Raw genomic sequence first — 26,141 nt, 5'->3', positions numbered from 1 at the left:
CATGTGCTCTGCATAAACTGTAGGTACTTCCTAGCCTTTTCCAAAAAGTATTTGAATCTACCATACAGTTTCAGGGAGTTCAGAACTGAAACAGATTGTGTGGCAGTGGACTCCTCTGCTCTTGTCAAGGTTTTTCTTTGGTTGCAGTCTGCTTGTGGACTTCATTCAGATGGCTAGCATGGTACAGTATGTTTAGTAATTGCACTGCCGGGAATTTCTTATTCTTCCAGTGGGCGTCTCTTAGCAGCTCTGCAGACCAATCACCAGCCTCTCTTTCACCCCCCTATCCTTTTGCATTCTAAAGCTGTGCAGCCCATCAAGATCTTTCTTGCTCCCAGTGAAGTTTTTATTACTGTTCAGTCCCTCCAGCGCTTTCCAGACCCACTGGAGTGTGACAGGAAAGCTATGCAGGCTCTAAACAGCCTTCTTTCCTGATCCTTTGGGCTGCTGCACACACTGAGAAAACCTACAGACTAGTCCACCAGCCGGCAAGCAGGGGGCTTCTTAAAGGGACACTGTCACCATCGCCTCGAAGCTGGCTCCGGTCTGAATGCAGGGTAGCCCTCCCATTCGCAGGCTTTTCGACCGCAGGGGAAGAAGAGGAACCTCCAAATGACAGAGTGTGCTGTGGCCACGAGTGGCACAAAGAGGGACTGGCAATTGACTAGAGAGGCAACAAAAAAAGATACTGCCGATTGATTCAGATCTGTTTTGTTGGCTGTGTGGTTTCAAATCCAAAAGTGACTGTAGTTTGGATTAGTGGGAGAAGAGCACAAACTGTACCTGGTGCCACACTAGCTCAGTCCTCACAGAGGGGGGGGGGGACATCTGTTCAAATCTTTTCTTTATGAAGGATTGGCTCTGGGGAACAGTGCTGAGCTATCTTGAGGACTTTCAAGATTAAAACGTCACAGAAGAAGCAACAGAACCAGAAGAAAAAGAAAGGTTGCTTAACTCAAGAGCAAAATGGCCAATTCAGGTTTCCAGCTTCTTGGGTACTTCTTGGCACTGGGTGGGTGGATTGGCATCATCTCGACCACAGCGCTGCCCCAGTGGAAACAGTCTTCCTATGCTGGTGATGCCATCATCACTGCGGTGGGGCTTTATGAGGGGCTCTGGATGTCCTGTGCCTCACAAAGCACCGGGCAGGTGCAGTGCAAGGTCTTCGATTCCCTGCTGTCTTTGGATGGTAAGTATTGGTGAAAACTGTGTTGCACTGGGTTGTTCATTAATCTTGTTTAAGCAGCACACACACAATCACATTAGTAAATATATGGGAACCTGTGATCAGACACATTCTTAAAACCCTTATCTCTGTTCTTTGAATCACTGCACCATATTGGTGGAAGTAACAACATATCTTTTTAAAGGAGTTTCACTATTAAACTGCTAATAGTTTGCACATTTATGCACAGTTGTATATGAAAGACGGCTCAAGTACCATGATGGAATTATAAGTGATATCAATAAATAATATTAATAGTGATTAAAAACAATAATGATCTATAACCTTGATGGTGTCTTTAGGTCTTACTAACTGTATCTTGTAGAAAATATGTCGAAATTTAATGTAAGGTAGAAAATGTGGCAGATTTGGATGGACATCCTGGTTTCTTGTTTTGGAAGAGTACTCTGCTCTCATACATTTGCAGGAGAATTTACCAGATCCTTGGAATAATTGTGGCGAGGAGAGAGCTAAAGTTTGTTTTTGAAAATGAGGCGAATTAAATGAGGGCAAAAAAACCAGAAACGCTTATTATAACCCATTTTCGGGGTAAGTGTTTTTGGCTGTTAAAGAAAAAAAATGTTGTTGGATGATATTCACATTTAACTAAAATATTGAGAATTAAAATAGATGCATTTAAAAATTCTAAACATTCAGCATAATGTCTGGAAATTAAAGTTGTAAAAGGAAACATGCTCACCATCTACATTAGCTTACATTCAATAAATGAAAATATTATTATTAGCTGATCATTTTTATTCAAAGCAGCTTACAGAGTTTTCTACCACCTGTTGTTCAAATAGCAATTTTGGGAACCAATGTATACAACTGGGCTTGCTGGAATATGAGGTTTGACAATGGATTAGTGCATATTTTATGATCAACACTTGGCCCTCTTACTAAATGTGCGTCTTTTTTTCAGTCATCAGTGTATTAAATACTTCTTAAGTATGACTGGTGAAGCTGGTGATTTCACCATTAAATACATAATAAATAATGCAAACTACAGTCATAAAACAGCAGCAAGGTATATTATGTACTGTACGACTTAACATATATGCACAACATAATGGGTGGCAAATAAATGAAATACAAAATTCTCATGTTAGCAAAATACTGTAGTTTAACTGTTTGCGTCAGCGTGGCACCTGTATTATACATCAAGGAAATTATGGTACTTTTTTAAAATTATTTTTCAGAAAAGAGTTTTAACTTGTAGTTTCTGAATCTGCACTTTATGAGTGTTTTCTGTAAAAGGTTGCACATTTTTGTTATTTGTCTGTTGTTGAGGAGTTTGGCAAAAATATTCTTGTAAAATAACCCACTGAATGTGTGGCCAATAATTAGAATCAGTGTGATAGCGGATGAATTTGCAATGGTTAGAATTTCCTGTGTATACTGTATAAATTGTCCTTAATTAAAGGAAAAGAGCATCCGACTTATTTGGTGGAGTTGCAGCAGTCAGAAACACTTTTCTTGCTAAATTCTTTATTACAAAGCTGAAACTTTGTAATTTCCCCCCAAGAATATTATAGTTTCTAAAAATGAAACAACGCCATGATTCGATGAGTTGAAATACCTCTTTTTCCAAGGACCCAAAGGCTTCCACTCTGCCTTTGCCTGTCACTTTCATAAACAGTTCTTTGTTTCTGGTGGTTAAAACAGTTGTTTTGAGAAGAAAAGCTCACTGTTAGGTGAAGAGCTGCCACAGCTATTTTCAGAATGTAAATCCTATTTTCTCTGTCTAAACATTGTTTGCTATTTCTGTGACTACACTCTTCAGTCTACTGTAACTACTGGGAAGCAAACACCAAACACTAATTAACTGTAGGTAAGAATTCTAGCCTAAATCAAGCCACTAAACCTTTAGCTTGCGTTATTTGGAGTATTGTTCCATGGTATTTCAAATACACCAGGGAATAATGTGATAGGTTATAGTTAAATGTTGAATTAATTGCTAAATCTCTAACTATAAATCTTTAAAAGACTTCTCTGTTTATTAACTTCCAGACTAGTTGTCTGCCAACAATACACTGTTCTGAATTGTATCAATTAATCACCTATGCATACAGTATGAAAAATATAAGTATGTTTCAGTATAAAGACACCTGCTTAACTATTCCCTTTTATATCTGCTACAGAAACAAATAAGGCAAGTCAATAGCCAAAATTAATACGTTAAAACTCAACCTCAGTGATCAAAAGATCATGAATAAGTGATCCAGATATGCACACCGTTGCTGCAAAGGAACAAGTAATAGGTTTATTCCATGCTGAAAAAAAGAAGAGAGAAAACACGTTTCGGCCGTGGAGCCTTCTTCAGGTGGCACCTGAAGAAGGCGCCACGGCCGAAACGTTGTGTTTTCTCTCTTCTTTTTTTCAGCATGGAATAAACCTATTACTTGTTCCTTTGCAGCCTACGCATGCTGGCGCAGCTACCCACCTGAACTAGTACAACCTTTGCAGAGCTCACACTCATGACAAACACTGTTTCCATTCACAGAAATGATCATTGAAGACATGAAATAAAAGTCAACAGAAACCTAGACCTACTGAAATAAAGTTTGGGGGCAACAGTTTGTAACTTCGGAAAATCGTCAGACTTTTGGTGTAAAATGTGATTAGTAGAAAGAATAATTAAAAGATATGATGGAAATAGAAGTAAAATGAAATTGAACATAATTCCTCTAAGAATAATAATTTACAAATAATTTGTAAATAATTACGTATATCAGTTAATATGTGTGATAATGACACTCTTTTCCATTCATTGTATAGTATGGTTTATTCACAATACATTAAATATTCAGGAATCAAATGGAAAGGTATTTATGTAATAGATAGATAATACTTTATTAATCCCCTAGGGAAATTGATGAAATTGATGAAATTCTGTACTAATAACAGCACTGTGTAATTCTGTGCAAGTCAAAGATTGTGGTTTGCATCTTCAAGTTACTGCATTAATTCACAATGATAACAGTGAAACTAAAGACAGAAGAGGTATGCAATTAAGAAAACACTGATTTACTTTTGTTAATTTGTTTTGTTAATTGCTTTCTAAATTCAGATAATTTAAGGTAAGGTAAGGATTTAAGGTAAGTCAATGCTATCTCTTTCTAGGTTATAGGATAAGAATTTCTGTACATTTGTGAAGTTTAATTACACAATTGTTATGTTGATGTTTTGCTTGTAATCAACTAAAATATTTTTTTTCATACACAAAATAAGAACTTAGTATGCCTTTGAAACTGATTGGATCAATCAGTTAGGTATCAATTTTAATCAGTTAAACTGTTAAAGTGTTTGACAACATACTGTATACTGTTTTTATTTAAATCAAAAGATGTTGTAGGTTCAATTCAATTTTAACTTAATTTCTTTTCTTCTCTAAAAATGGTAGAGTATTCCCTAGTCAAAATGAAACAAAAAGAATAAAAATACTCTGGTAGTGAAAATAGTGACTTCATAGTCAAATCTCAAAGCTGTAAAATAACACAAGGAGCCAAAAGCAAATTTGACAAACCCTGAACAAGGCAACGCCATATACAGATACCACATTGGACTAATATATTTAAAATGTAATTATAGCTTGTGTTAATGTTCTAACTGGCAACACAATGTGCTTTTCTAATATGACTTTAAATGTGTTCTTTGAAAAATCCTTACAAGGTTGATGATTGTAACACTATATGAGGTCATTGGGATTGTATCTATGCTTGAGGTCTTGTTAATGAAATAGGTGCCTGTATAACTTCATTACTGATGGCTTCCTTCAGTTTTTCTCCAACCTGCAATGCAGTTGCCACACCATGTGTATTGTGACCTTTTTCATTGGAATTTTCTGAGCAACTGTGTAATCGTTCTCATACTGTTGTAGTAACGATTTGGGGAGGACAGTGATGGTTACTGCTGCCACCATAGTGCTCCAAAGGTTCTGGGCTTGAATCCAGCCTTGGATATTTTCTGAGGAGTTAGAATGAAGTTCTTGGTGCACTGATTTCCTCCTGTCGGGTGTGTGGCTCTGTGGCTCTTGCTGGTTAGGTTTGTCGAATCCTGTCCAGGGGTAGAGAAGCTGTGTGCTCACAGCTCCCCTGTGCATGTGCTCCTGCTGTAAACTCTGGTTGCTTTTGGCTCTCCCCAGGATAAGTGGCTTACTGATAATGAAAGGAAGAAAAGATGTTGCACCTGCAGAATTATCGATTCTGTGGTGCTGAAAGAACAGTTCTCTTTGTAGAACTGAACTGTCCTTCATTGATGACTGCAACGGATGTTTTTGCAATCGACCCTTTCTAAGCTCTGTAAAAACTTTGAGGATAGGAAATGTTTCTTCTGCTCTGATAGTTCTGAAGCACATCTAATGCAGTAATTGCTGAATAAGGCTTATATAAGGGAAAGAGGACCTTTTGGAAAACTTTCAGTCCATATGTGTATTTTGGTATTTTGGAGTCTTGCTTATTTGGTCATTAGTAGTTTGTGGAGCCAAGAATGTCATCCATCCATTTCTTGTCTTGTAAAGATGCCAGCATATCAGCTTTAACAGCATGGCTGGGTAGCGTGATCCAGATTTCCATAACACTTTGCATAGAGAAATGTCTCCTGTTATCAATTTTAACTGCAGTTCCAAGCAGTGTCCAATTTTGTCTTCTGGTTCACTTTTCACTGTTTATTTCAAAGATGTCCATTGGATATAGTACTCAATAATGCCCCTGGATATTTCTCTATGAACTGATTTCAGATTGGTAATATATTTTCTATAATGCGGTAAAATAGTACACAATATACAAGCTATTGACTGTACGTGATCTAATATTTTTATTTTCCTCATCCATTACTTGCCTTCATTGTCTAGAAGATGTAAATGTCAACATAAACACCTACAGAAAGTGTTTTAGAAGCAGTGTGTTATAAGTAGCCTCTTCCAGGTTAATGTTTCCCTTTCAGTATTTATGGTCTGTTTGCTGCATGCAAAACCTTTTTAGAACCTTAGAATTTTGAGTGCTTCAAGTACCGAAAACAGTTCTGCCTCTTTTATGTTGATTCTGTACTATTTAATAAAGATCTTTGTACTTTTGCTGCCTGGGGCTTCTTCCTTAGCGAACACCTGAGTGAAATTCTCATTTAGAACAGCAATTGTTTCCCTTTGATTGTCTAACAGCTTTCCATTGTTCTTCTGAACTCATTCATGTTAGTGTTCAAAGAACACACCTCTGTCAAAAACTTGAATTGTTAATACAGCTATGAAATGACAACAGTAAAATTGCTTTGAGCAATTTTTGTGGCTTTTTGCATTGCCTGAGGGAATCATCCTACATAAGATGTGATGCATTCAACAGCAATTTGGCATTCCTACACCAACATTCCAATAATATACTGTAGCAGTGATGCGTAATTCAGCTTCTCTGACTTTACTATACTGACCCATTGAAGTCAATGGAAAAAGATTTTGGGATTTAGTTAAGATAAAAACATGACTGCTAACAGTGCTGGCAGCACAACACTACTCTATATGAAGTATGTATTAAGTTCTCAGAATGACACAAAGAAGGTGTCATACTGTAACAGTTTGGTAAAAAAACTCCAATATTTTTACAATATTAATATACAGTATATGTATGATACTGCATTATATACTGTATAATATTTGATAATATAATATTTGATCCAGGTGGATGCTGCACATTGTTGGTGGTGGAGGGGAATCCCCATTACCTGTAAAGCGCTTTGAGTGGAGTGTGTAGAAAAGCGCTATATAAGTGTAAGCAATTATTAATTATAATTATAAAATCTATGTTCACAGAAAATGTTCTGCCAAGGTGGATCAATACAGGTCACTAAAGTTAGTCCTCTAACATTTTCTGAATTAAATAAATAGCTTCTGTACATCTTTATGCTGTCTAGCTGTTTGTGCCTGTTTCACTGAGGACTATACATAAAAAGGTGTTGTGTGCTTTGATAAAGGCTCAAGAAATCACTTTTTTATATTTTTATTTTGCTTTATTCTTTTATTAAGTTGATAATAACTCATTGGTTTTAGTAATGCTTCTTATTGTTGTTATTTTATTCTTATTTTGCACTGGAAGAGAGATATTTGAATAAAAAGCACTTTTGGAACGGGGAGCTATTTAAATAAAACTGTTACTCCAATGTCTGGACATAATTGAAAAAAAATTACGAGGTGTTATAAATCTTTCCAGTAACACTAAATATTGCACTCAAGCCCATTATACTCCTGAATGGAAGGTCTCCTGCATAAGCTTTGGTACCGTCCCATAATGAAAGCTAACAAATTACACAGCACCGTGTTTGACAGACAAATGGTATTCACTGGGTGATATTCCAAGTGGGAGTCTAATCCCATTCCCATCCCACAGTGGTAGAGGCAGAGAGGAGATGTCTGTTGGACTGCTTGTAGAACAGTATCCTCCAAGTTCTTCTTCATGTTACATACTAAGTGCTAAAATCCTGCATTGTGTTCATTTCAAATAAATCTCTGATGTCTTTTATTGAGTGATATATTGTTATAGTACAGTATGTGCATCACCAGCTAAAATCATCTGAAATATCTGTGATAAGCCAAGATCTTTCATAGACCATAGCATAGCCAACTGTGCTCAAAGGAGAGTCTTTTTTGCAGGGCTGAACAATACTAAACAGTTACAATGCACACTGCTCTGTGAAACTATAAAAGCAATTTGCTGTATTTTTCAAACCGTTAACTACAGTAAACACATATAGTATATAATTTTATGATTTTGAACATTTACTTAAATTATAGCATAAAAAATACTGTTTTCTTATAACTTGTAATTTGCAAAGGAAATTAAACACATTTTACTGACCTAGATTAATTTTTAAGGTATTTTGGCTCCTTATCATCTTCATATTAAAATTTTAAACCTTGTCAGAAATAGTCAAATTAAAAAAATGTAACTGACTTAAATTTATAGAAACTGCTGATCTCTAGAAACTGTAGTAGATTTTGTTCCTCAGTATTTCTGAAAATCATTATACTGTATACTTTTATACTTTTAAATACAGTAGTGAGTGTTTTCTGTGCAGTGGACTATGACATAAAAAAAGAGAAAACGTCACAGTGCCTTCTTAAAGCTTTTTTTCTTTGCTTGAGAGGTTAATGAATTCACAGATATTTTTTTCCATTTTGAAAAGAATGCAATGGTTTTGCAGATATCAACTTCATGATTTGAACAGAAAAAAAGTTGATAATTGTATGGTGTATACATCCTGCTGCTTAATCTCAAAATCTAAGGCTGAAGATGAACTGGCTGTTTGACACTGGGACACTGGATCATAGCCATTGCAACATGGCTACAATTGTGGCATGATATCACAATAAACAATGTAAGCTGGAAAAAAAGAAAGTACAATGAACACCTTATTGGAACATGTTACTGACTGCATTAGCAAATGCTGTTGGGCTCCTCTTGACTAGAGCCAGGCACCGCCAGGCTTGGCATTTTATTTGAAGATGGTGGGAGGCTTGGCACTCAAGCTGCCTTTCTTGAGGAATGTGATTAATTGTTTTATATGATTAAAATATTTTAGTTCAGGGACTCCCATGAGACTCAATGTCAAATGGTTTGATACTGTTTTCACTTGCATCAGATAACATGTTGTACAACAACAATAACAGTCTGTGCTTTGTAGTCAGCACTTTATGTTTCTATTTATGGTACTTGTTGTATCAAGGAAGTGAAAGTTATTCATGGAGAGTGTGTAAACCTAAAAGTTACATGTAAAATTCACTTTCAGTTCAATTAAAGTTTTCCTGGCACGGCATTCTCAAACAAACCCATTATGCCAAATGGCCAGCCACTAACATGCAGGAGTCCTGGGTAGTGATGGCGCTAAAAAAGACAATTCAAAATTCAGAAATACTCAGTGTTTTTTTTAAACATAACCAGACACTTTCATAACAAAACATGCACCTTCTGTCATTCAGTTGAACATAAGACTGAAGAGTTTATGTTTTGTATGATTTCACTTACAGTATAAATGAAGTGTAGTCTGTGCATCTTTTATTATGGTGTTATTAATATGCCACCAGTCATACCAATAAAACTCTTTACATTTGAATTTAAGTGGTAATGCATAAGGGTCCCATTAGGGTCCATGATAATGTGATGTTTAGTGTTGCCACTTCTGAGTTTCAGGACTCTGTGTACTGATTCTGGCCTCTGGAGTCTGTCTATAGGTATGTGGACTTTCCTCTCCATGTGATTGTGTGGGTTTTTGCTGTGGACTCTGATTCCTTTAACCTCCAAAAGACATGTTGGTGAGATTTCATTCACTGTTCTACATTGTCCAATTCTTCATGACCCCTTGAATTATTGGCATCCTGTTCCAGTTGAGAACTGCTGTGTTTTCAGCCCTGCCTTGTGCCTCTCAGCTCTGCCATAGACTTCAGCTTACCTAATCCCTCACCAGGGTAAATGGAGTTTTGCATGGATGAAGGCAAGAAAAGCATATTGCACATTGAAAATGATCTGGTCCGCACCTTTTGAAAAAAGAAAGCTGGGATAATTGGCACAAAATATGTTTTTCAAATGCACTGCAATTTGAATTTTGAACCATATGACACCAGTTTTAGCTATGAGTGCTTATGTGGATGTATAAGACATGTTCTAAGACACAAACATATTCACAGAAATAGCCATAAAGTTGATAGCAGACTCATAAATTCTGAGTTAAAGAGAAACTATTATTTTCCAGTATACTGTATGTTATTCACTGGTTGAACATTCTAAATGATCAGCAAAATGTAAAAACTGAAAATGCTTATTTTTCCAAAGAAACAATATTCTATGAAACAAGTTTAACTTTAATAATTGATTTGCATTTTACAGACAATGATTTACTGTAAAGTGGTGGGGATGAAATCCATCTGCATCAGAAGGCCTCTAATTCCTTATAAAGGGTGTGGCACACTGGAGCCCACACCAGAAACACAGTGTGCAGGGTGGCATCACACCATGAGCACTCACAGTAAATACACAAGCACACAGGGACAGTTTAAAAACACTAAGTACCCAGGCCAGCATGTCTCTGGAAGCCTGAAGGCTGATCTAGAAACCAGGAGAACATAGTGCTTTGGAGAACACTGTGGTTTTGCTTCTTCTCTAAGTGGATTATTTCAGCCATTTTAGTTTCACTTTAAAACCTCAGCTTGTGCTACAGTATATATTGAACAGAAATGTTCCATAGCTGCTTTTTAGTGTTATTGTTGCTTCTTTGTAGCAGGAGAATGAATGTTATCTTTTGTCCAGGAGCAGTTAATAAAAACTACATAACGCTTTTAAGCGTTGGTGTTCTCATTTATTTTAAACCAATGGATTTTATAATTCTTTTGCTCTTCTAATAAATACACTGTTAATGTTCTTGATATTAATGTTTTTGATATTAGATCACCACTGTCTCTCACAAAACCCTTCAGTTGACTGAAGGCACAAACATATTAAAATAATCATGGCTCATACGCAGGACAACAAAAATGATTTATATATCCTTCCAAACCAAATAACAACCTTGAATGCTACCCTATTTCAAAATCCTAATCATACTGTATATCTTGATGAAATATAGAGACTGTTTAAAGACTTCGATGTGGGAGGTATAAACTAGAATTGAAGCTTAAAACATTTTTTTCTTCAAATATTGAGCTATGAACCTTAAACAAAGGCTGTGGCACAAGCAAGAACAAATCCCCCTTTGTGAAAACTAATCCCATCTGTATGAGACATGTAAATACATCACTCCTACGGAATTAGTGGACCTCTGAATTCTATGTGGGTTATTCATGGAATTCAAAGAAGCAGGGACAACATAACTATACAGTGACATAGAGAGCAGTGCCAAAAAATGGGATTTCCAGAAAATCTAACTATACTTCTGCTCCCGATTTTCAAATTAAATTGACCCAGGAAAAAACAGGAAAAGTTCAATAGATGCATACACAAAAGTTAGGGAACAACTTGTGATATATCTATATGTTGTTTGAGTGGTACGTATATCTTAAAGAATCAAAGTTATCTATCAGTTACTGTATACTAGTCTACATCCTGAAATGAAACCAGGGTGTCAGGACTTCAGGGCATGTGAACTATGACAAGTACATCCAGCCATGCTGGGGTATAAGAAGTACTGTAAGTGGCAATGATCACAAGGAATAAGGCTTCACATGACAAGGGAGTCTGGTGCAGGAAGAAACGTAGAAGTAGGTCAACCCTCTGCTCTTCAAACAGATCTCACACTGCTCATACCACTCTGGCTGCACTGTATGTACAGTATAGACAGTGCCTTCAGAAAGTATTCAATACCCTTGGATTTATTCATAATTTGTTATGTTGCAAATTTAAATAAAAATTCATCTGGGATTTTTCTTTTACTGATCTACGCAAATTACTCTATAATGTTAAGGAAGAACAAAGGTTCTGTTAAGGTTTTACATTTAATTTAAAAGAGAATACTGAAATGGTTAACTCAGTTTGTGGACATGATCTCAGAAGAATACACTAAGGGCCCTCTGCTGAAATCACTGTGATATAATTGTGAGGAGACACAACACAGTATGTGGGGAGTATAAAAACATATCTAAGGTGTTGACAGATTTTAGGTTCGGAATTAGGAAATGGAAAGAGAAAAACACCCAGACTCTGAGAGCAGGCCATCCTCCCAAACTGAGCAACTGAGTCAATCAGAGAAGTGACCAAAAACCCAATGACCACCCTGACACAACTACAGAGTTCCACAGCTAAGTTCATAGAAGCTATCCAAGGACAACAGGCTCTGCGGTACAACACAGATCAATACATCCTCTATGGGGGATAGGCTGGGTGGAAGGTAATACCACACAGTGAAGTTTGTAAGAAGGCACATGGCAGACCCTGAGACTACTGGTCTGATGAAAGAAAGACTGAACTCTCTGGGTTGAACACCTGGCACTAACCAAACAAAGCTCATCACCTGTGTATTATAACTGGATATAATAAAAGTGATATTGGAGTGATATTCCATGAGTACCTCGAGTGTAAACCTTGCAATATAAAAGCAAAAGATGGCACTTCACTAATTCCTAAATCCACTACATCTAGCTAATAGACTAGCTATCATACACTACTTGCTCATTCACTGTCCACAACTTTAATTTAATATAGTCTGTATTTTTTGGTTTATCTCCCAGAGCATATTCACGAAAGGTGCACATTTTACTGTGCTGTGTAGTTCAGTCTGTAATTCACTAATTTGCATGGTTTTCTTATTTGTGTTCCAGTTCATATCCAGACATGTCGGGCTCTGATGGTAGTGTCTGTGCTGATGGGATTCATTGCGATCATTGTCAGTGTGGTGGGGATGAAATGCACAAAAGTGGGAGATAACAATCCCATCACAAAGGGCCGAATCGCAGTCTCGGGAGGAGTCCTCTTCCTCCTCGCAGGTGAGGTTCAGACATTTTTTGCCTCAAATCTCAACATTTAGAAATTGTAAAAACAGTGGAAAATAAAAATCCAACATGTGCACTCTGACAATATAGTGCATGTTCGTCTTAGCCCATTTAGTTTGGGACCAGTGGATCCTGGTTTCTTAAATAGGCAGGAATCCTCTCCAACTGCATAAAGTGATTTTTTCTTCACTGTTATCTTATTTATTGCAGTCATTGATTACATGTCTGCATTGTTTACATTCAAACTGTTTACTTGTTTACTTGTACATTGTCTACAGTTTGTATATTGTCTTGATGCACTGTCTGCACCTTGTGTTTTACATTCCATTATACTCGTACCTGTACTGGTTACATATGGCAATAAAGTTTAAGTTCAAGTTTTAAAGTAATATGGTAAAGGATGGAGCAGGTGGAGGAATTCACAACATACTGTATAATGTGAAAGACATTGAGCTAAGCAGTGATTCCCTTTTCAAGAGTTTTGATTGACAAGCTGAGTGAACTGGGGTCGAAGGTCCTCTTGGATTTAGGTAAGATCAGAGGGGATTTCCACACTGGAGCCCACAACAGTTATGATTTGCTACACCAGAAAACATCTGTTAATCTTACTGTAGTGAAATAGTGCACTCTGATTTTTCTCGTTATTATTGTGATGAGACATTATGGGCTTCAAATGTTGCCCTAGACATCTCCAGAAAGTATGAAACATTTTGATTTAGTTTAGGGTTAGAAACTGCTGTGTGAAATATTCCAGAACGTATGTAATTGCCTTGTCATTCTTACTTAAAAACATACAATTCTTCAACTGAAACAATTACACAACAGAATGCTATTCCATAACTGGGACAATTCCACAATTACTTACAGTACAGTACTTCCTTTATTGTCCCAGATGGGAAATGTGCTAAAGACATAACACAATACATGTACAATAGGATTATACATTTAACACAGCATAAGCCCCTTAAAAATAAGAAACATACATGTATAGCATACATGTTTAAGTAATCTTCACAATCAAAAAGACAAATAAAGAAATTGGGTCATCAGTGTGAGAGATACTGTACATACATGATGAAAAACTGAAGTAAATTGAATGCTATCCCACAACTGGAAGAATTCCACAGTTCCACACTTCATTGACTCAGATGTACCTGGACAAAGATCATGGAAAACATTTATTGTTAATTGATAGGTTTATAGGTTTATTGTGCTGAGTACATGTACTGTACCTAAATCTTTGAACAGAAAATATCAGGAAACTGAGAATGGGAGAGAAAACATTTACATTTCAATTAGTGAACGGGACTAGTGGTGATAAAAGTAACCATTTTCTCATACTTTGTAAACATATGAGCACACTCTTATGATGTATTTCCTCTACATGTTTATGTTTTTTTTCCCTATAGGGCTGTGCACACTGGTGTCTGTGTCATGGTATGCCACACAAGTCTCCCATCAGTTCTTCAATCCAAACACACCTGTAAATGCCAGGTAAATCACAATTTATTCTGTTCCCAGGATGATTTAAGTGTTAACGTTACATACTGCTCTACCCAGTGTTTATTCTGCTCCTTAATCCATTAGCCAAAGAAAAAATCAAACTACACAATTCTCTATACTGTATGTATTCTAGAATGTTTTGATTTCATCTTAATATCCCCCTATTTTGATTTTAATTGACCTGAATGCCATGCCAGCAATAGAAAATAGTAAAGTTCAAGACTACCAATGCTGTCCCTTCTAAACTAAATGTTGCAAGCGTAAAATCACATACTAATGAATGGCACGTACCTAACAAAGTCTATATGCCTGATTGCAGATGTTGACTCTTTATCAATCTTGATAGGAAAAATAAGGGTTAACAAATGTTTTAATTTTTATTATTTGGTCCAGGACTTGTAAATTTATTTTAGATTTATATTTCATGAAAGAGCTGTATGACTACACATTGAATCCAATTACAGATAACTCTAAACTCTATGCATTTAAATGTGACTATTGTTAAGGTCTCTTTTTTGTGTAATAGACTCATCTACACAAGAACAAAGATTTCTGTCACTATCTGTTAGAGAAAGCAATTGCTATCAGAGGTCATTTAGTCTGTCCAGCTAGTTTGTTCCTTAATAACTGGTCCCAGATCCCAAACTGAGAGTGATATGGCTGACACCCAGAAGCAAGTGAGTCTGAGCAAAATAATTCAAGAGCGGTTTTTCTTCCTGTCTCTCTGCTCCAGGTACGAATTTGGCTCAGCTCTGTTTGTGGGCTGGGCTGCCGCCAGCTTGACTATGCTGGGGGGGTCCTTTCTCTGCTGCTCCTGCCCCAACGAGGAGAGGAGAGGGCAGCAGTACTACAGGCAATCGCAGCCTTCCACAGCCAGGGAGTACGTGTAAATAAATACTAGCACATACCCCAGAGAAACCACCACCCTGCAGAGAATAGAGACTGTAAAACAGTCGAGGCCGGAGTTCCTTAATCCCACCATGATTACACCCCTGTTTCCTGCTTCCATGCTGGACAAAAATTTGGAAGAAAAAAAACCATCAGGCCATAGGGTAAATTGTTTGGGTTCAGATCTAGAGGATTAAGTGGGAAGAATGCATTCATTTTTCTGTGTATTACTAGTGCAAAATGGGTTTTGCATATGAATGCGAAGCAAAATGAACACTTAAAATGTGTGAAAATGACTTTCCTCTGCCATTAGGTGAATTACAATCTTTTATTTCTTGCACGTCGCTTTCACTTTTAAGTGATAATTATCTCAGTCAGACTCCCTCTAGTCTCCTCCCAGAAAACAGAGCCCAAAGAGTGGGAATAATTTTATAATTTGTTAGAAGGTTCATTAAAACAGCAAAATGCCAAAAAGATTTCCATATGACCGATCGAGGTGCTTTATGAAAAGTAGTACCCTTTTTCACTTTAACAAAACACATCTTCTAGCTTACAACCAAATGTATAGTGGTAAACAATTCAACTGATGTAAAGTATAACAATTTTCACATGCTCACCAAAGAAGCTTTATATTTTGGTGACAAAAGCTGCTTCTCATGTCATGAAGTAAAAATCATCCTCAGAAAAATGGGAAGACGGAGTTCTGTTTTAAGATATTCATGAATCTTCTTAAATTAAAATGGATCATTTTTTGACTGAACTAAGGACTAATTTTAGTGCAACGATTTACTACACTACTTACTCATTTAAAATGTTGTTCCTCACCACAGAAACATTGTTTGGATTAAAAGCCTAGAGCTCTGGGCTCCAGTATTCAGTATTTCTGAATGAGACCCACCTCTACAATGAAACCCATTATAGGACAAGAGGGTCATACCCAGTCCTCTGAGGACCACAGGCTTTTGATCAAACCCAGCACTCAGTTAATTGCCTGAGCTATTTGATACTGGAAAAACCTACTGCTTCTGCTCAGGCTTGATTGTGTTTCTCACCCTCGATTTCAGATGTAGTGTAGTACTTCAGTGGTGATTTCAGATGTACAGCAGTGTAGTACTTTCCTCCTAAAGTATATCTAAGGCACTTTGGCATCCTTCTGGATGAAAAGCACTGTAGAAACATAGAATATTGTTTGCATCGTAAAAAGACCTCAAACGATATTGTGTTGAGCCAATAATTACTGTAGGTTATCTGAGCTAAGAGACAAATTTGAAAGTAAACCCCCCCTTCTCACCAGAAACTGGGTTTGAAGCCCTGAGTGAGGATATTACCCTGTTTAATTCATAATTCTGCAAACAGTTTTTAGCCCAACTTTGTCCAGATATGGACCTGACAATTTCACTCATTGTTAGACTGGATACAAATGGCTGGCAGATTTAATTTCTTAATTGGTGCAGTTTAAAAGAACTATTATAGTTATAAAAATCAGATCTTGTTTTATTAATGCATCAGACAAGAAGTCAATTACTAGCACTTTTTTAATGTTTGTTTATTTACATGAATGTTAAGATCTTTTTATCTTAAGTGCAGAATTAGGCAATAGAAGATTCTTAATCATATTAAAGAATTGAATATCAGGTGCTGTTAACACAAGGGAAAATACACTCTGCTCTGCCGCTATTGAGGAATGAAACTGGTATCACATTTGGCCTATCATTAATATTCTAACTTTGCAATAAATTAAAACAATGTCAGTCAAGTTTTATTTAATAACTGAGAGGAAAACACAACAGCTATGAACCTTCTTTCCCTAGGAAAAAAGGAACAAATATGGTTTATAATGGATTAATTTTGATTTTGATTAATATCACTTTTCAAACTGATCAGCAAAATCAAATGATCACATTGGTTTATTCCATCTACAGTGATTGATTTCTGGGGCTGGGTTTGGAAAGAGATGTGTGCAATTTACATAGAAACTCGAGGGGTGTTTGTGTGGGCACCCCAGAGGTTACTGTATTAAGAAACACTAAAGAAAATTAAGAGCAGAAGTCCCCAACAGGGAAGTAAACAGCGGTGTAATCACCATGGAGAAAAGCCGACAGCAGTCAGAGCTGCAGTTGAAAAACAAGAACAAAACAGGATGAAAAGCAATAGCCATCCCTTTCAGATGTTACTTTTATTGCCTGGCTTGCATTCAGCTTTGGAACTCTGGTTGACTGTTCCACATGACTTAACAGGAGAGCCAGGCTGCCTCTGCATTGAAGGTCTTGGAAATTAGGAGCTTTTTGCTCTCTGTGATGCAACTGAATTCTGTGGGACCATTCTCCAAAGGTAAAAGGAAACATAAATTATCACACTTCCTCAATGGGGGCTTTTTCACATGTTGATTAAGGTACACCGACCTTAATTAGGAATATCTATATTACGTATGATGAAAACTTACAAAAAGGATAATAAAATAACAAAAGTTTGCGAATAAAAAGCTCCAGCAAAGTTGCCACATTTTGTAATTCTTTGATTTTTGATAAAGAGGAAACAATTCTATATCAATTTTTGGAGTCTAGCTCAAACCTTTTTTCCTAACTTTATATGAAACATTTTAAATGAATCAGGAACAGCTACAGTAATTTAAATTAATTTAAACATTTTCTTTTTTTTGATATAATCCTATACACAGTCCCCATTTTAATTTTATTGCCATAATGTACCATTTTCAAAATTTGGGTCAGAATACCTACCATACACAGATACTGCTGTCAATGAATCAAATTTAAGGCTCCATTTCTTTCATCTCTCCAAACATCAGCTAGAGGAAGGCACAGATGCATGTGTTTGGAGGTATGATTAAGTCTTGCACAAAACTAAAATTCTGATTTTAATTTTGAAGAGGTACAGTGCTTAATCAGAAATCAATTGCATCAGAGTGGAAAAGTGAAATCTCCTAAATGCAGTATTAATCTGATCCCATTTGTTTGTATATCTTTAAAAAAACAGTCACTATAAACTTGCTTTAATACCCATCACAAGCTGTGTCTTAATGATCTGTTAACTCCGGAGTTTAACATTGAGAGACAAACAAAGCATTCTGGAATAATTGCCATACCACAAACCATGTATTATAGAGATCTCACACTTCTGAACTATTTCAGAATCTACTTTGAAAACAAAATGTCAAAATCTTGCAATATGATTTTCCAATTGTATAGCAAATAATGGGTACGGCGATCACAAATTGAGTTGAATGGCCTGAAGATGGGTTTCCCTTGGTCAAGATGTTATCTGTCTGTACTCTGATATGAGATAATGGTGTTAGCACAGCTAAAGCTTATTCTCATTTTAGAACAAAAGGCACATTGTACTTTGCAAACTGAAACAAAAAACAGTAAACAAGCACTGCAATTGTCAACAGTAGATGTACTGCAATCACAGCCCAATATTAGCAATACAGCAAGATAACATAATTTTTCCAACCTTAAAGACCAATTAAGAAGGATTAAAGACTGTATATTATAATTACAGTATATGTTTACTATAACATCTGAATATTTCTGCCTATATATCTAAATATGACAAACTGACTTACCCCAGCCAAGCCCAACTCTAGCAGCACATGCATTGATGCACTGGTAATCCATTAGCTTTAAATGAATTCATTCATAAACCAAAATGCATTATTCTCCAGAAATAATCTGGCAAATTATGGCTTTCACAAATACACAGTTCCATTATACAAACAGGGGAGTGCTTTCTAAACTCTGCATAACAGAGAAGCAGTAAAGAACATTTTGTGCTTTTTATCTTTTTACAAGGAAATGTAATTGTGCCTGCATTTTGAGATTAAAGTTTGTGATTGTAATTTTTCAGTTTTACAATTATTGTTTTTCTGACACAGTACAATCAATAATATTGATAGCACAGCCTCCTTATGTAATAACACATAGCCAAATTTAACATCTCTTAAATAGAATTCAAGAGACATTTAATTGAGGAAGAAAAGCATCAATGGCTCACTCTACTGAAACACATACTTTCATTTTCTTAGTTTTTCTGGCTGCCAGGCCACTGAATGTAACACTGACACAGCTCCCTACTCAAACGTCTTTGCTGAATATTAATCACCTACAGTACACAGCCAGGGCAGGACATCTTTTACAGCCTTTTCATCTATTGCAAGATTTGTTAAATACAATTCCTTAGTTTGAATTTAAAGTCTTAATGCTTTGTTAAAAACTTACTCATTTCTGTAATTGTTTTATGAAGCTCAAAACAGTGCAAATGCAGTGTAGTTACAGTGTAGTATATTTACAAGTATTTTCAGGTCTTTCTATATTTTTATAATTTTTGGCTGAAATCTTAAGAGGAAGTAGAAAAAAGAGGGAGAATAAACAAAACACATTGTGCACTGTTATATAAATATAAAATGATTAACAATATATATGCAGTTATATTTAAAATGTCTATAAATGTTTGTCACATTCCTTAGGAAAACAATGCTGTAAGCCTCATGCAGCTCAGATGTTTATTTAATACGTTAATATATATTTTCAAAAAAATATAACTGTGCCTCAAAGGTGATACATTTCCTTTTTTATATAGTTTTTTGAAAATCATAATTGAAAATGCTGTATTATCCTTATGCTTCAGGTACAGATATGAAATTAGTAAATGGCAAGACAGTCACAATCCTTACTGAAAGGGTTTGCTCTCATTAACAAATTCATAGCTTGGACTAACTTGTTAAGTCTACGTTTTGTATCTCAGAATGTCTGGAGCTGTAATTTTAAGTAGAATCAGCTACTGTACATGACTTTCAGGAAGCGAAAAATAGACCTTCTGTCTCAGCCAGTACAGTATTAAGATTTTAAAGTTAAAAAAACTGGAGATGCACATGTTATTTCCCAGTCACAGAATTTCCCATGTCTATCAGCTTTTCAAAACAAAAACCCCCATCATAACACAATATGTTGGTTGAAATCAAATATTGGATATATTGTTTATCCTGAACTGAGGGAAAAACAAGCAAATGGTTTGTAGGTACAGCATTAAAGTTCAACCAGAACAAGAGTTTCCAGCCCTTGTAGTCTGTACCCTTGTGTCTTATGGATTTGAAACCCTTCATTTTCATTGAGGTCTTAATAAATGTGGATGTTTGAGCCATGGAACCTAAAAATTTGTCACAATTCATCTTTCATAATGGTTTTTGGCTCTTACAATTAAGAGCAATAGCTCTACTCTAAGCACATGGGTAGTAAGTCATAAAGTTATACAGTAGATGGACTGAATGACCTCTACACATTTGTAACCTTTCCTATGCTCTTATTGTCATGGGCCCCCTCACATTTAAGTCTATTGCTTTCAGTGAAAGTGAATATGACTTTATTACAGTACTGATAGAGTGTTTTTCCCACCTATTCACAATTAGAGGCAATTAAAGCCCTGGAGGGGAAATGTTTGTGAAAGACTTGGAGGACAGATTGACCCAAAGTTGTTTGTTAAATTCATTGGGGTCAAACAAGACATGGTATTTCAAAAACTGAGAGTTGAAGGCTAGGAGCTGTCGCATATGTTGTTTGAAAAAATAGTTGTAAATGCCAAAGTAACAAGGAGGTCAGTGGGACACTGACTGTAAGACCCAAGGGTACTAGAATCAGGGTTCAAGCCTTAGCTAGCTGGCACACATGCAACCTACAAGAGCTGTGCCAGTCAGCCTAACTGGAGGTTACAGTGGAACAGTGGTTAAGATTCAGCCATAGGACAGACAAATCACCCAATAAATACAGCCCTGTCATGCCCAAACAGAAAGCCTCCTCTTCTAGCCCTGGACTAGAAATGTTTTTCCCCAAATAAACTGTGAAATCTGGACCTGAAGCACAACCTCAATATTCTGTATTTGACTTGTGTTTGAACATTCACGGCAGTAGATTGCTTTGTCACTTGACTTTCTCGCTAAAAGGATTTAATCAATGCAGCAGTGTTTCGGTTTTGTAAAACGTTGCATACGCAGAGACATAAAAGGAGAATGCTTTGTTTGTTGGTTTCATCTGTGGCTCATCCATCTTCCAGAACATTCTAAACTTCCCCCAGAGATTAACAGAAATTAGTCAGACACACCAGCTTTTAGGAGTCCCCTTCACCAACTTGCAGTACAAACAAACAGTCTGAATCATTAAAACCGTTTGTGTCTTTGGTTTTTTAACCTTTCACACAACACAACTGTGGCTTCTGCACAGCAGACAAAAGATGTAGTCTTCTTCATCTGCTTTTACTAAACATTGAACAAATCAAAATGTGTCTTCCCTTCTCTTTTAATGCTGTTCTTTGACTTTCTCTTCTTTTTCTAATTCAGGGCTGAGTTGTTGAGCGAAAGTAGTTTTCCTGACTGATCAACCCCCTGCCTTTTTTCTCGAAGATTGTCCAAGTTCCACTTACCTTTTCCGTTTCCTTGTTCCTTCCTAGATTCAAAATTTGGACCCTTATCTCCTCGCTATAGTATAAATTGTACTCTCTAAATAGATGTGTCTTTCAGCATCTGCTATTAAAAAGTATCACCAAGGTTCCCTCTGTCTGCTCGCGATTGCCCTCACCTCCCAGTGAATGAGGACTGGTTTTGTAGGACTTGTGGGCAAAGACACTCTCAATGAAAATGTGGGTTTGATGCTGCATCCTGTGCACATGTGGCTAGTAACATGTTTGTATGTTGCTACTTTGATTATCTATGCTTTAATGCATACGTCATGATGTTTATAATTTTTAAAAGTCTGAATCTGTTTATTGTTTCGGTTGTTATTGGTTTTGTTTTCTTGCAAATACAACTGTATATTGACTTAAACATGTTTTTTTTTCTTTTCTCTTAAATTGCAGACCAAATGTAAAAAGTTCTCCACCCGACAAAGGGGAGCAGTACTTGTAGTTTGGGACAGTGAGCTACGCCCCCGTTGGTCACATGCTGTTTAGATTTTGCAAAAGACATGGCACTCCTTTCAGGCAAAATGTAAAGCCACATATGTTCTATATAAATGATAGAAATAAAAAAATAAAGACAATAAAAGTGCCTCCAGATGTGAACCACACCCAAATGGATCTAGTTCTTGAAATGAAGCTTGCTTACGGACAGCCATTTTAAAAACCATATATGTATGGAAATTAACCTGATAATTAGAAAATTCTATCCCAGCTGGTGTGGTTGTATGCCAAAGTTAAGTGGCAGGTCAGGAGCCACTTACTCTCATCTGTTTTCTTTTAAAAGTCTTATGGCTACATTCCGAAGAACAATACATGTTACTGGGACTTCTAGATATTGAAATTTATTCCTGCCACAGCTGCTTCCCTGTATAGTACATGACTGGTGTGCTGATGAAACACATCAATTAGAGGTGAAACTGACTTTAATACACCTCTTTTCATTCCGAAAGAAAAATTCAGTGCTGTTGGACCGTTTCAGTGACCCAGCAGGCACATTGCTGTGTAGAAGTTGGCCACAACTTGAATAGCATCCTAATGTTAATTTTAACGAGAATGTAATGAATCTTCCACCCTCTTAGTGATTTTAATCTCTGTGTTATTGAATATACGAATACTGTATATTTTGGTGGAATTAGCTCTGTCTTCCTTATGTGAATAAGAAACATAGCTTAATTGGTTATTACTAGCATATAAATGTGCTTCAATTGAAGAAGTCGACTTTTAACATTTCAACTTAAAAAACATGCTAAAGAGACAAAAATAGTTCTCAAATGCCAGCAGTGATAATTATTACTCATAGCATAATATATACACATTTTCATGCCCTTTTACAAAAATTCTGTGCCCTGGGACATACTAATGATAAATTCTTAAATATGCAAATGTATCCATCAAAAACTAAAAGTGATCAGTGATCATTAGGCAATTGGTACAAATTCCAGAGTTCATTCTGCTGTGGCCTGTGAAGTACCCTGTACGTTCCATTCTAGAGATGAGGCTAATTCAGAAGCACAGGCACAATATTTTCCAAAAGCAAAACAGACTTTCCCATAAAACATAATTTCCCTCAGGCTGTCTAAGCACTAATATGGTTCCATAGGGTAGCCATAAGACCTTTAAAGTGACCTGATTAAACATTGAAGTTCATCAGCAAAAATTTTATTAATTTCTGTAATCTAAAGCAATGTGTCCTAAGTTAGTTGGTAGGGCTGCTCTGACACAAAATCTTAATGGTAATCGTGACAATATCCTCACAAAATACAGAACAGATGTGCTACAAAAATATGAACCTCCCACTCTTCCTATATATGATAACATGGTACTGTATGTATTGTGTGTTTTGAAGGGTATCCTGTTAGTAGACCAAGAATTTAATGGAGAAAATACACACAAAATGTAGTATAACTTTCTTTGAGGAGATTTAGGGGTTAGGAAGTGGTAGACAGTTGAACATATTCAGAGCATTCACTCTATTTCTCAATAAATGAAATCTAGTTTTATATACTGGGCACAGGAAATAGTAGGTACAGTTGGTTACAAAAAAACAGACAAACACAAAAATGTCTGACAACAGCTCTAAAAAATAAATAATATAAAGGACCATATATGCATCTGACATTTTGCCACAAGGAACTGTTTTTCACTCAGAACAAAAACAAATCAGTTATAAACTGTTAGACAAATCAAACAGGATGCTAAGATAACAATTTCAGTTTTTCATTTTAAGGATTTCAGCATCAGAATTGTATTTTTCCTTTAAAAAAATATAGATGGGAATAGTCCAAAATGAGACAAAAAGATACTGTATATTTCATCAAACAGCATGAAAACTAATTGAAACACAATATTTTATCCCTAGTATTATCCTAGAGAAACAGACCATCTTTCTTGCCTGTGTTTTCACGATCACCTGTGGCAAATAAAAGTTTTCCGTGTAATTTCAGAAAACACGAAGAGTGGTTTATGATATCTGTTCCATTATTTCATTTAATTTCATATGGCATTGGATAAGGAATCCTCTGTGTGATACACAGTGATAAACTATGGCTGTTTTGTGCTGACACCCAAGAAAACAAACTGCATTAAAAGTATAGTTCCTATACTGTTAGCTGAAAAGGTAATATTGTTCAAAAATTATGTTAAGTACATTCATTATTGCTGCTTTTGTCCATTATACATTGTTGTAATTAATCAAGATGAAATATATTAAAACTAGTAAACTTTATTTTTGTTGTATGATATCTTATATACTGTATGATTATGAAAGGAAAAAAAAGTACAGTGAACTCTCCAGTAAAAAGTATTACCTGCAACCTATCCTCAAACTGCAACTACAGCTGACTGTAAACGTATGCACTTCATATACATTATTGAGTCTAGTGTGTTGTTAGGATAATTCCTCAGAAACTACAGCTTCTGTAAACTCACTGTGTTTTTTTACTGGCACAAGCTGTCATTTAAGAAAACCTCTGTCTTCAAAACATACTTTTGAAAGTGCAAATGAAAGATATTTTCATTTATGTGAAGTGCTCTATTCTTCAGAATAAGCTGCTTGAGATATAACTTGGTATTTTTCACAGGATCTGGTGGTAACGGGAAGGACACAAGCAGTCATTTCACAAACTACCAGCCATTCATATTCCACAAAGTCTGTAATTATCTGTGGTCTGGCAAACCTTAACAATCACACAGTGGTACAGAACTACAGGCTATCTCTCCAAATTCATTATAAGCACCTTAAAAGAAATTATATTTCTCTTCTTTTGTTAAGTAAACATATTGGAGTACTGGACTCTGAAAAACATCATGCTAAACTATGTTCCAACTCAAACCTCTGACATTATCCTCCAACACATTGCAGTGGCAATCTGTTATACTTCAGAACAGCATTGTCATACCGAAAATCTAGGAGAAAGGGTGAAGGAGATTGTGAGTAGTTAAGATGGTCTCTTCACTTGATTTTTTATCACAGTCACTCAGACAGCCTCCTGGGTCTAATCTCTGGTCAGACAATAAGGTGAGAGCAATCCAAAGAGAACGCAGACACCTTGGCCCACCAGGACCTACTGCTTCTTGTAATGTTAATAACAAAAATTCACTGGATGAACTTACAGGCCATTCAAAATCCCCAGTGTGCTCGACATTTCCCCCTGTTCAAACCAGGTTGTTTTCTTCATAGGTAAATAGTTGCAAAAATCCATTTGCTGAATAGCTGAAAAACATGGACCATTCAACAAATACATTTTTTAGTAAATTTACCGTAAATGACTTAACTAATTTTCAGTTAATGTCTTAATTTGCTCAAACCTGGGAGATTTAATAATATTTCTTGCAATCTAGGAATACTGAGTTTTTTAATTGAAAAATATTTGAAACCTTAATTGACCTAAATGTCCTCTTCAATGATATTAATATTACAGTGAAGTATCCAACAGTAGGCTTTTAAAATGATCATATTGCAGTAATAATTATATTTCTTGTTTATGCTGAACAAAATCAGCTTTATTATACTGTTCATTAGTTTTTATATGCAGCAATTATGTAGCTGATTTAGTAAAATTCCCCAAGTGGTTAAAACATGCCCAAATGTGCCTACTGTATCTAGAGAATCAAATCACTAACCAACAGGAACTCGATATCCATATACAGTATACAGTACTACAGTATATACTGTATGAATATCCAGTTCACATATAAAACTAGAACTAAACCACTTCACTTGAATACCATGTTCTCATCCATTGTACTTAATTTAAATATGTTCCAGAATAATAAAGTTTTTTATCTTTGTAGTTAATAACAAACTATATTACTATTGTTCTCTGAATGTCAATGAAGGTAATTTATTTATCCATGAAAATATATTACCCAGGGCAAACATCATTGGTCATCAGTTGTGTGCTTCTTCAGCACTTCTGTGCAGCCAATAGTGAATAATCAAAGACAGGTAGATGATACCTTACTAAGTGTCAGATTTCAAATTGTACCTTATTTAGCATGATCCCAATTTCAGTTGCAGTATTTTACAGAATCTGTCTATTTCTTATTGGTAAGAATAAGATGTTGAGCCAAAACGTATGTATATGAGTAAAAAATATTTTG

The 26,141-nt window shown here is 35.9% G+C and overlaps 1 protein-coding gene across 2 annotated transcripts; it reads left to right on the top strand.

The window, feature by feature from the left end:
• The first annotated feature begins 321 nt into the window (after positions 1-321).
• On the top strand, positions 322-24,264 carry cldn19 (claudin 19). Of its 2 annotated transcripts, none has more exons than XM_088616777.1 (5): positions 322-1,189; positions 12,516-12,680; positions 14,096-14,180; positions 14,923-15,069; positions 21,939-24,264. In XM_088616777.1, exons 1-5 carry the CDS (start codon positions 967-969, stop codon positions 21,985-21,987), a joined length of 669 nt encoding a protein of 222 aa, XP_088472903.1. In that variant the 5' UTR covers positions 322-966; the 3' UTR covers positions 21,988-24,264. The 2 variants fall into 2 exon arrangements, with proteins under 2 accessions (XP_088472903.1, XP_088472904.1); XM_088616778.1 differs by having other exon boundaries at positions 21,424-24,264.
• The last annotated feature ends 1,877 nt before the right edge of the window (positions 24,265-26,141 follow it).

The sequence above is a fragment of the Lepisosteus platostomus genome, chromosome 23 (assembly GCF_059453375.1).
Source record: "Lepisosteus platostomus isolate fLepPlt1 chromosome 23, fLepPlt1.hap1, whole genome shotgun sequence".
Classification (NCBI taxonomy): domain Eukaryota; kingdom Metazoa; phylum Chordata; class Actinopteri; order Semionotiformes; family Lepisosteidae; genus Lepisosteus; species Lepisosteus platostomus.
The sequence above is the reverse complement of the archived record's forward strand: the minus strand, read 5'-3'. Positions and strand labels throughout refer to the sequence as shown.

Excerpts from the sequence above, each read along its gene's own strand:
- cldn19 (XM_088616777.1), top strand. The coding sequence starts at position 967 with ATGGCCAATTCAGGTTTCCAGCTTCTTGGGTACTTCTTGGCACTGGGT. Across the intron at positions 12,681-14,095 it reads AGTCCTCTTCCTCCTCGCAG|GGCTGTGCACACTGGTGTCT; the intron begins GTGAGGTTCAGA and ends TTTTCCCTATAG. Across the intron at positions 15,070-21,938 it reads CAGCCTTCCACAGCCAGGGA|ACCAAATGTAAAAAGTTCTC; the intron begins GTACGTGTAAAT and ends CTTAAATTGCAG.